Source organism: Trichoderma asperellum, chromosome 5, assembly GCF_020647865.1.
Source record: "Trichoderma asperellum chromosome 5, complete sequence".
NCBI lineage: Eukaryota > Fungi > Ascomycota > Sordariomycetes > Hypocreales > Hypocreaceae > Trichoderma > Trichoderma asperellum.
The window spans coordinates 2,597,020-2,607,865 of NC_089419.1; the positions used below are offsets into that span (position 1 = coordinate 2,597,020).

The window sequence follows — 10,846 nt, forward strand, 5'->3', positions numbered from 1 at the left end:
CGGCTGGACGCGGGCAGGTAGCGACGGCGACGTCTGGTACCCGCGGGGCTGCGTGAGCGCGCACCGCCGGCACCAGTACTCGATGCGCAGACCAGTACCTGAAACCAGCAGCCGGAGTGCTGTACGGCCTGAGCGTGTACCTGCAACCCAGATGGCCGGCTGCATGAGGATGGATGTGGGGAGAGTCCAGCTGCTTGGCTGGTGAGGATCCCGAGAAACGCAGAGAGCGCCTGAGAAGTGATCGATCCGCGCACGACTCAGCTCCATCCGGGTCCCCACAGGCTGTGGTTTTGGGAGCATAAGCTATATATCTCGTACTAGCGGTTTGCTGCTAATACGAGCGATGTGCAGCACCTGAATCTTGGGCTGATCGGGGCGGTACACCGGCGTGGGAGGTACCTGTCGAGCGGGTATGGGTACAGGTCGGATACCGTCCGAGATGGCCATGGACCGTGGCCTTTTTTCGGGGGTGGTCTGAAGGGGGGGAATAACAGTGGGAGCAGAGGCAGAGGAAGAGAGGCATGAGGCAGAGATGCGGGTATCTTGGCGGTAGAGGTACGACGAGCAGCGGTGTATTCCTGGTCACTCCCGCGAGCAAGTACACGGCACGACACTTACACAGCTTGCAGCAGCACCGCAGAGATGGGAACGCGTCTGGCGATCAAACCAGTATTTCGGGTCAGAGGGGGGGTGGGTGTGAGAAAAAAAAAAAAAAAAAGAAAAAAAAAAAAGAACCTGGATTCTGGTCCAACAAACGCGAATAAAGGTAGCACTAGCAAGGTTTCTCTTTTCTTTCTTGCTTGGACCTGCGCAAACACTGCAGTGCAAACCGGGGAAGCTATCTAGACGCTAAAGCAAGGGGAGAGACAAGCAGGACAAGAGGAAAACGAACCAACACTGCGATACTATTAGGCTATGAGATAGTATTAGTATTAGTATTAGTAGCAGTAGTAGTAGTAGTAGTTCCCTTGGCATGCGTACAATATGGCATGGTTGGCTGGTGAAAGCCTTGCGTGGATGATGCTGTCAAGCCTAAGCAGCAGAAAGGCAGCTTTCACAGCACAGATATCAGATGCCTGGAAACTACTTCTTCACTGCTTAATCCTTTTGATGTGAGAAGACAGCAGAATGCCTCCCTCTCCGCTGGCAGTCATAGCGTGGGGGAAAGTGTCCAGCCCTCGCATTGTGTTCCACGAGCTCATCCTCCCTCCCGTTTCCGGCATGTCGGTAGTATTTCGTCACGCACCGGGGGAAAAGAGGGAGGAAAAGAGCTGTCTGTCTGTCTGCCCTCCCTAATTTTTCCGCCTTACCTCTTTGCCTCTACGCAAGGGAGGGAGCGGAGGCAGTAATACTAGTACTAGTAGTCTGGTCCCCGAACTGAGCGAGACAAGCTCCGACTATTCGGGAATCATAGCCAGGTATACGGTGCCATATATAGTACCTATCCGGATGGTCTTTTTTGATCATATATCATATTTTGATCCCTCACATAACACATATTTTTCACACCCACAGCCTTTGACGTAATGATTGGTCGTTTTTTTCCTTGAGCGGAAAGACAAGAGGGAGTTTTGGAGAGTTGAGACAGGAGCCTAGATCAGGACTGGTGTATCAGATGCGTGGACCTGCCGTATGACGAGATGTACACCCTATTCACCAAGAGAAAGGAAGAGATACTAGGTTGTACTAATTTCTCTTCGTCCTCATTCGGCGCTCAATATAAAAAAAAGAACACAAAAAGAGCAAAAAGGTGTTTTGTAATTGTAACCAGAGTGGCGTCGATGCCCGTCGTGACAAATAGACTGACCGACCAATTCCCTCTTCGCAAGATGGAGGGGGTGTGATAAAGAGCCCATGGGAGGATCTCATCCCACGACGGGGCGCGTAAAGAGATCTCACATGTGAATGCCTGCTGGAGCTCGTTGGGCTCTCTCTCAAGGGATACGCAGTCACAAGCTCATTTTGGGAAAGATGATGGAGGGGGTGTGCGTTTGAGAGACCCGAAAAGGGCCATCTTGTACTCCCAGACGATGCGGTGTGCTGGGACTGAGACTGGCGTTGTACACGATTCCCGCTGTCAAGGTAAACTTACGCAAGGTCAGAAGCGCCTCGGGAGTAGCTTTTGCTTTTTGTCTTTGCCATTTATTTCTCTAAACGGGTTAACAAAAAGAAAGAAAAAAGTAAAAATAAAGAAAAAATGGGGGGGAGGATGACTTCACCGTGAAGCCACAACGGTCAAACTCACACTCTCCCTTTTCCCTATTGGGGTGGGAGTGCCATATTACTCATACACACAAGTCCGCTAAAGGTCCTCTCGATTTTGAACGATGAAATAGAAAGAAGGGGCGGCAGTAGTAATACTAAACTAAAATGGCTGTCTAGGTTGCTTTTCGGCGTTTTTTGTGTGCCTCGAGAGATATGAAGGCTTATTTAGCTGGGCCATATTGCCGGGGGGCTACGGACGGCTCGATCCATTGCCCGTATGTGGCGGCCCGCGCCAGAACAAAGATTTACCTTTTTCGGCTCTTTTTAGGCCCCCCAAAAAGTTTGGCTTCTAGTTCCTCAGGGGGGGTGGTCAGACAGTACGTTCTTGGAAAAAATGGCTTTGAGGACGGGCTTGGTTCGAAGGATTGAAGGCGTTTTATTTGCTGTTGGACTGCGCGGTAGAGGGATCGTGATGGGGCTGGTGGTAGGTGCGAGGCATTCTCGGAACGTATAGTATGTAGACCGAAGGCTGGTATTGCTTCGACCCTATACTGTCTGTAGACTTTCTCTCCCCCCCTTCCTTTTTTTGCTACGTTTTTTGGACTTTACTAAGGGAGTGTGAGTGTCATGAGAGAGCGGCGGTATGAGTCTAATGAGATGGCCCATTGATCGTCACACAGAGCCGGCAGTCCTAGTCCAAAGGTATGATATACGTCATGCCCATTATACTGTAGCAGAAATAGGACGAGGTATTGACGTAGAATGCTTATGAGACACACTGGTCTCTAGAGCGTGGTATCTCCGGCAATGCCTCCGAAGTGTTGAAGGAAACGAATAACAAGTTTCTTTCATCCGATGGCACATGCTGAGATGTTTGCCATTGAGGATGCTCTGTGATAGAATTTTAGCCTTCCAACATCGTATGTTCAATCTTGTATTGATATTATTGTTCTTGTTGAAAGCAAATGGCCGGTACTGATCATGAAAAGGGCTGTCCAAGATTGGTAACACACGCAAGACTGCATAAGATAGGCTGATACTTGCCGCAATAATGGCTTCATACGGCTCATGGACTCTGAGTCTTCAAGAATGCAATTTAAGTAATAAAACTGGGCGTAAAACGAGTGTCAAGAAGGAGTGTATGCGGGAGAGTGAAATCGAGAGCATGAGCGCCGGTGTGATGGATTCTGAAGATGCCTACCCAACATGTCACGAACAGCGCTTTGTCAGCGGCAAAAAATCTCTCTCTGCATTAGTGATTGTGTTATCGTTGATAGTATCTCGATATCCCAGTTTATAATCGAAATTCCATCTCTGCAGTCTTGAGCAGCTGAAGTTGCGTGCCCTATGCGCTATACTTTCAAGTATTCGGGCGTGGGGCCGCATCGGAGCCAAATACATGTACATGCCATTCTCCAAAAATGTCAAGCGCAACTCCGCAAGCGTCTATGCTTTGTAATATTTCTAGTAATCAGAATTGTTCGTCAAGCTCCGTCAATTCTGCAGCCAACAAGCAAAATCTGGGTTTTACAACAGTCAATACTACACCGTCATGTCTGTAATGAGAAACCTCAATCTCAAAACTCCGCGGGCGTCTCGAGAGCGGGAAGCGGGCGCTAACGACGCTGATTGGTGGATGGCCGCGATCCCTGCATCTGATCTCCGCGCGCTGCAACTATTCACTATTCAATGTATTTTGCAGCGCTATCTGGCGACAGGCGAATAGGAGGAGTGATTGAGGGTTGAAGAATGTAGAGGGAGTATCATGGTATCGATGGATTTATACAGTTTTATTTATTTATTTTTCGATTGTTCTTTTCAAGTATGTAGTGAGATGGGAAGCAGTGACTGACTGACTGGAAATGCGTGGGAATGGCAAGGCCCGATATTTCTCGGCCCGAGCTGGTTTGGTCTTGTGCCGCTGCTAGATACGCCGGTAGATGACATTTTGGAGCCTCCATGTAGGCCTATGCCGTGCCCCATTAGCTGTTTGTTTTATTAGTGCCTTTGGCAGATCAGATTCCATCCATGCCAATAGTGCGGGCCTTTGCTTGCTAGCGCTCGGTCAGCAGGAGATGTAGCGCGCGCGTTTGAAGAATCATTCATAGAGATTGTACTATTATCAAAGCTGTAGTATGTAATGGAGATGAGCAGTGGTCCTTACTGCTTCACGGCAGATTCGACTCATCTGCCAGACGGAGGAGCGCACTTTCGAGAAGATGCGAGGCTCCGATTAGTCTTGGTTGTCCCGATGCTTCTACGATTACTCCGGCTACTGACCAACAGCTGATGAGCCTCGCTGCTGCTGCATGGATTGCCCACCAGCGATACGTGTGTAAGTGGCGCCATAGCCCTACGTACAGCTTGCCCCGTCGCCCATGGGCTCGCGGGCGTAGGGGTTGCGGAGCAATTCTATACACCATTGCTCTGCCGGAGCCTTATGTCGAGTGCGGCACTCCTTTTGCTCCAACCCACTTACAGCTCTCCATGTATATAAAGCCCTTGCCCACCCTCTTCATTCGCATCAGCATTTTGTACACATTTGGACAGCTCAATTCTCACAACACATCCCATCCGTGGCTAATCTGCAACCACAATAAATAAAAATGAAGAACATCGTTGTACTGGGCGTTGGCGTTGCCGCCGCGCCTCTTATCCGCCAGACCATGCGCAATGTTGTTCTCAAGGACAAGGATTACAAGATGATTGTCGTTGCTCCCAACACTCACTTCCACTGGCCCATTGCCATGCCCCGAGTCATCGTGCCTGGGCAGTTGGCTGATGACAAGGCCATGATCGACCTCCGGCCCTTTTTCAAGGAGTATCCCGAGGATCAGTTTGAATTTGTTCTCGGCGTCGCCAGCGCCATGGATCCTGCCAGCAGCACAGTCACTGTCTCGCCTAGAGAGGGCAGCAGCCGCACCATCAACTACCATACCCTCATTGTTGCCACTGGCAGCTCAAGCCCGGATATGCCATGGAAAACAATGGGCTCAACCGAGGAGACCAAGCAGCGTGTACACGAGCTACGACAGCAGATCGAGAGTGCCAAAACCATTGTCGTCGTCGGCGGTGGCGCAACCGGCACTGAGACTGCGGGCGAGCTGGGCTTCGAATATTCCAAGTCTGGGAAAAAGGAGGTCTATCTCATTTACAATGACAGACTACCACTCACACCACCCACCATTGATAGCGTTCGCAAAGCAGCCAAAAACGAGCTGGAGAAGCTCAAAGTCAAGCTGGTCCCCAACACCACCGTCTCTTCTGTCCAGCAGTCGGGCAATGACACGGTGTTGACCCTGACGAGCTCGGACGGCACCACCAAGACACTCACGACGCAGGCTTACATTCCCTCTACTGGCGTTGTTCCCAACACTTCTTTTGTGCCTGCGAACCTCCTGGATAGCAAGGGATACATCAAGCAGACCAAGGCTCTCCTGGCAGAGGGCTTCGACAACATCTTTGTCGTCGGCGACGTGGGCAACCTGGAGGCTAGCAAAGCCGGCACTGCTAGTGCGCAGACGATTCATCTCGTCAAGGCACTCCCCATCTACTTCAAGGGCGGCGCGATGCCCGCATATAGCCCCAGCACCACGGAGATTTCCGCTGTTACGCTTGGAAGAAGCCGTGCCACTGGCCAGATGGGCTCGATTAAGCTCTTCAGCTATCTCATCTACTATGCCAAGGGCCGGTTCCTGGGCACTGACTATTGCCACCTGATTGCGGCGGGCAAGAAGTCTATGCTAACGAATTTCGAGAAGTAGGGGGTGGAAAAGCTGGATGACGCTTTTGTGGCAGTAGTTGAAGACGATGGCTGTGTTAATGTGGATGCGCCAGAGTGCGAGTTATTATCTGCGGCTAGTATTCAGGATTGACTCCCTCTCTGTATTGGCTTTTTTTCTCTTAATTTTCTTTTTCTTTTCTCTTTCTCTTATCGCTAGATATCCACTCTTTGTTTATAGTTTTCTTTGTCAAAAAGATGATATCCAAGTTGAGAAGTTGACTGCCTATATGTACCTAGGTATTAGCATTTGTGTCCTTCTAGGTGGTAGATTTGTTTGATGTTCTGACACTTCTTTTGCTGATACTACAAAGCAATAGTTTGGAATGACGGAAAATAGATTTTAATTGACTGAAACTGACTTTCATCTTGAGATTTTTTGTGAATTAATTGGCAAAGTGAAAGACTGCGGGCTGGAGAAGCTGCACTCAACTCCTCTTATTGAATGAGAGAATAAGTACTTGCTTCTACCAAGAGAGTCAACATTTCGTACTAGATATTTGTTAACTAATCATTAATCATTATCCATCTCGATGACCGGATGACCACATCGAGACTTCTATATAAATACTTATATTCACAAAGTCCTATGAATGAGTCTCATCGTGGTCGAGCCCCACCTGAAACGGCGCGGAACAATAGCCGCCAGGGCCCACGTGCGCCCGTAATACGGAGCATTCCGTGCTTGTACAAGGTACCTGTGGCTGATGCTGCTACTGCAACTTTAGCTCGCGATACCGCGAAGCTTGAACTTTGAATCTCGCAGCCTCGCGCAAACCGAGTGGAGGGGAGAAGCCGAGCGCTTTGGCATACTTTCCATGCGGCGTCAGCCAACAGACCAGAGCGCCCCAGTGAACGAACTCTATGGCTGCTGTACGCGAAACTATAAACCGTACTTCAATGGCATCAAACAGCCCGTGACAGCCCTTTTGCTTTTGGCTCGGCAACAACAACCTCCAGACGATCGACTCGACCTCTCGACGCCACGTTCCTCCACATCTTTCTCTCCTGCTCAGCTACGCATCTATACCCAATAACTCTTTTATTTTTGAATCCTCATACTCGACCACTGTCTATTTTTCACACTATCGCCAAGAGCGCGGCGAGCCATGGAGGGGCGCCTCACGGTCAGCGAGGCCCTTCGCGACTCTATCAAATACTGGTCCAAGTTCGTCTCCAAATGCTTGACCAAGCGCCTCGACGCGAGCACCTTTGAGGACTATGTGCGACTAGTCCAATCCAAGCATCGGCTGCCCCCCGAGATCATCGCCGACTTTTTTATGCGCCCTCTGAAATCCAGGTGCTTCAGCCCCGACCCGCGAATCCCTCCATACGTCTCGGTTCTCACTAAGCTGCGGTATACCGACGCAGTGTCCATTCTCCGGGCGTTATATAGATATTCTTCGCTCCATGCGCTGGTGCCGGAGCAAGCACAGCAAGACGGAGACGAGGCCAATGGAGAGGGAGCGACCAAACAAGATGCCAATAAAGTATCCTCCATCAGGTGGAAGAGCTCGTCCTGGCTTGAGGAGGTGATGTTTTATCATGTCATCAAGCTCCTCGTTGAGGGAACTGCTTTCAGAGATTCTCGCACGGCATTGGAGCTCATCCATATCAGTTCCAAGTGGATGGCGCTATTTACCACGGCGTCTAATTCCATGACTGCGGACATGCTGAGCGGCGGCTTGCAAGATCCACAGGTTCGGCATGAAATGGAGACTGCTTGGGGTGCTCTTGTCCCTCTAGTGCTTCGGCTGGTTGACAATGCCGCCTTTGTCAAGGTCGTTAGCCAACCGTCTGCCAAAGGTATGCTACGGCCGCGAATCACACACCCTTGCTCTCTCGCGACCTTCTCACATGCTAATCACCATGTTTTCTCTTTGTCGATTAGGGACTCGAAAAATGTTCTCGGAGAGCCTTGCATCGTTTGTACAGGTTATACAGCAATCGCCACAGCTACCGCAGTTCCAGCAATTTATCAACAAGCTTGAACTGTTTAGAACCGAGGTTTTGGCTCCATTAGACCCGGTGGACAAGAGCAAGCAAGCTGCCAACGCTGTCATGGACGATATCCTAGACTCTACAGTGGGCGTAGAGAACTTGGTCATTCCGGAGATACCAATATCCAACACTCGTGCAGGATTGTACATATACCTTAGTGCCTCGGTGTGTTTAGAAAATGCTCAACCTCCCCCCCTTTCCATCTACGATATTACGTGCATCCTAACTATCTGTGTATTATAGCTTGTTGGCCGACCATTAATAGATGACCATGCCTTCTTTTCATATTTAAATAATAGATATCAGGTATTTTCCCCCTTTCTATCCTGATTAACGTCGATTTTTTTTCTCATTCTATCCGAAGGGAGACGTTCAACAAAGTGCTGTTGATCTGATTTTGGCGTCTTTTGACCTGCTTGCAAATGCCGTCTTCAGAAATGAGGGGCCCAGAGACGCACAGCTATTACGGTCCTTCTTGATAAACAAGGTGCCCTTGATACTCGCCCAACTATGCCCCCCTGGCTTTTCAACGCCTTCTGCCGAGTTTTGTATTACCCAGGCACTTCCCCATGTCGATACAAGCGTGTTCCCTACAGCGTCACTCATGTTTGATGAATCACGTAACAATAATCCATACACGGAGAGTGTCCGAGAGGAGTTTTGCTCGGCTTGCGCTCTCCATGGACTGATTGAACGAGAGCATGTAGAGCGGATCCTGGGAGAAAGCTCCATGTCATACGAACCTTCCCAGGAAAAGTATTCCAAGGAAAAGCTTGTTCAGAGCTGCCTATCGGACCCAGACAAAATACAAGCCCTCATTCGCGACATGGATAAGATGGATGGTAATGTTGGAGCAGTGTGTCAGGCCCTTGTAGAGGTTTGTTTGACCCCGTATCCTGTCTCACGTCACGGTTGGTGAATTTCACGTGCTGACAAGAAGATGTTAGCTGCTGCGGCAACTGTGTCACAGCAAAGAGACAATGTCACTGAAACTCCTTTGCAGCCAATTGGTACAGAAACCCCAGTCCCTAGATGTTCTGCTCTTGTTTGAGAAGCTGCCGACCATCTTGGAGCCTATATGTCAGCTATTGGACGGCTGGCGATACGAGGAAGACCAAGGAGAGTATCAACCTGTTTACGAAGAATTCGGGGCTATTCTGCTGTTGGTGCTGGCCTTTGCCTACCGATATAGCCTATCTCCAGCAGACATTGGCATCATTTCCCCAGATTCAAATGTTGCCAAAATCATTGGCCGAGCTCACATTAGCCGTGAGCTGGACGAGCTCTCCGAGCAAGAAAATGGACACCTCGGCGGCTGGATTCACGGCCTTTTCGACAGCGATGCGGGCGGGCTTGGAGACGACTTGATGTCATCCTGCCCTCCTGCAGACTTTTATCTCCTCATTGCGTCTCTCTTTCAAAATATTGTCATCGCATATACCCAGGGCTTCCTGACAGACGACGCCCTAAGGTCGGGCGTGGAATGTAAGATTCTGATTAGTTGTGACGCCTCGCTGTTTCATAAGCTTACCAGCCCTTAGATTTGATTGATACGTTTCTACTACCGTCCCTCATACCTGCGATTCGGTTCTTGTCTGATTACCTCTGGGTAGAACAGAAGGAGCAGAAGTCTATTATCAAAATCTTGCAGCTCATCCTGTTGCCTACCTCTATTTCGGGCGAAGCTACTACTATGCTTGCGTCGGTCAAGGGAATAGTTGCGAAGCCCCTGGAGCACTCGCTGCGAGCCTACCAGCGACAAGATCCAAAGAATCAGGACATTGAGCCACTACTGAGGGTTCTGAAGGACAGTTTACCCTTTTCGAGGCGAACAGGGGCTGCTGAGCATCAAGAGCTAGAGATGTGGGCAACTAGCTCTAGCAGCGGTCTCTCTGGGGCCGCCAAGCACCTTATCCAGGGGCTTGTTCAGTGGTGTGTGCATACTGACGAAACAGCTATGCCAACCTCGTATACGCATCGACAGGTCATTGCGACCCTCAAAATTGTGGGCGCCAGGAGGTTTCTACGAGTCATCCTGGAGGAAATCCGGCAGCAAACTCTAGCCGGCAACGGGAGCCTTGTCTACGATGTGGCCACGGCACTGGTTTGTGCTCCAAACGTTAGCAATGAGCTCCCGCCTACCAGCGGTCTTTTAGATGAAGCGGGAAACATGCTGCCGATACTGCAGCGACCGCTTACCCTCCGAGAAGTCTTGAAAATGGAGGCTGAGGATTACAGGAAGCTGCAGAAGAAGGACGCCGAGCTGGCAGAGATTGTTGTTCGCCTTCACAGGAGAGTTGAGGCACAGATGGTGTTACCGCCGCCACCTATGCTGCAGGCGGCTGATATGCAATTAGACTTGGCAGGGGATGCGACAAACCTAGAAGATTCCATTGTTGTCGCTGCTGGTGTTCAGGGCGATGGCACGATGTCAATGGATGGTGTTGGGAGCCTGGATATGAGCCTTGGGGGGATTTCGTCTGACCTGGGTCTGGGAGGACCGGGAAGCAGTGGGGGGCTGGATGCCTCAGCAGAGGCCGATTTGTTTGGCAGCCTCGACGACACCGACATGGACGTATTTGATGGATGGGGCGGGATGGATCTTGGGGGACCGTAGTAGATAATTGCTGGACTATTAGTTGGCTCTGTATTTGGCTAGTAGTATTAGATGGATGGGCGCATATGTTGGGAGGTCTATTACGATTCTCATTCTAGGAGAGACTGCCTGTATGAGACGCTTCAATGCGAATTTATATATATACCAACAGAGACAGAAGTTGATGATTATGCTGTGTATTGAGTGTTCATGTATGAATCGGTGGAGTAGAAGGAATGCGTGAATGCGTATTGTCTGATATT

At 50.0% G+C, this 10,846-nt stretch overlaps 2 protein-coding genes across 2 annotated transcripts; both read left to right on the forward strand.

The window, feature by feature from the left end:
* Positions 1–4,696: 4,696 nt before the first annotated feature.
* On the forward strand, positions 4,697–6,344 carry TrAFT101_009009 (uncharacterized protein). The gene has a single exon (XM_024909073.2). It carries the CDS (start codon positions 4,812–4,814, stop codon positions 5,967–5,969), a length of 1,158 nt encoding a protein of 385 aa, XP_024755139.2. The 5' UTR covers positions 4,697–4,811; the 3' UTR covers positions 5,970–6,344.
* Positions 6,345–6,732: 388 nt separating this feature from the next.
* TrAFT101_009010 (uncharacterized protein) lies at positions 6,733–10,764 on the forward strand. Its single transcript, XM_024910817.2, has 6 exons — positions 6,733–7,792; positions 7,878–8,152; positions 8,231–8,293; positions 8,352–8,864; positions 8,935–9,472; positions 9,529–10,764. Exons 1-6 carry the CDS (start codon positions 7,096–7,098, stop codon positions 10,602–10,604), a joined length of 3,162 nt encoding a protein of 1,053 aa, XP_024755140.1. The 5' UTR covers positions 6,733–7,095; the 3' UTR covers positions 10,605–10,764.
* Positions 10,765–10,846: the final 82 nt, after the last annotated feature.

Coding starts and splice junctions, on each gene's coding strand:
- TrAFT101_009009 (XM_024909073.2), top strand. CDS start 4,812: ATGAAGAACATCGTTGTACTGGGCGTTGGCGTTGCCGCCGCGCCTCTT.
- TrAFT101_009010 (XM_024910817.2), top strand. CDS start 7,096: ATGGAGGGGCGCCTCACGGTCAGCGAGGCCCTTCGCGACTCTATCAAA. Junction 8,294..8,351: donor ATTTAAATAATAGATATCAG/GTATTTTCCCCC, acceptor TTCTATCCGAAG/GGAGACGTTCAACAAAGTGC. Junction 8,865..8,934: donor TGTGTCAGGCCCTTGTAGAG/GTTTGTTTGACC, acceptor AGAAGATGTTAG/CTGCTGCGGCAACTGTGTCA.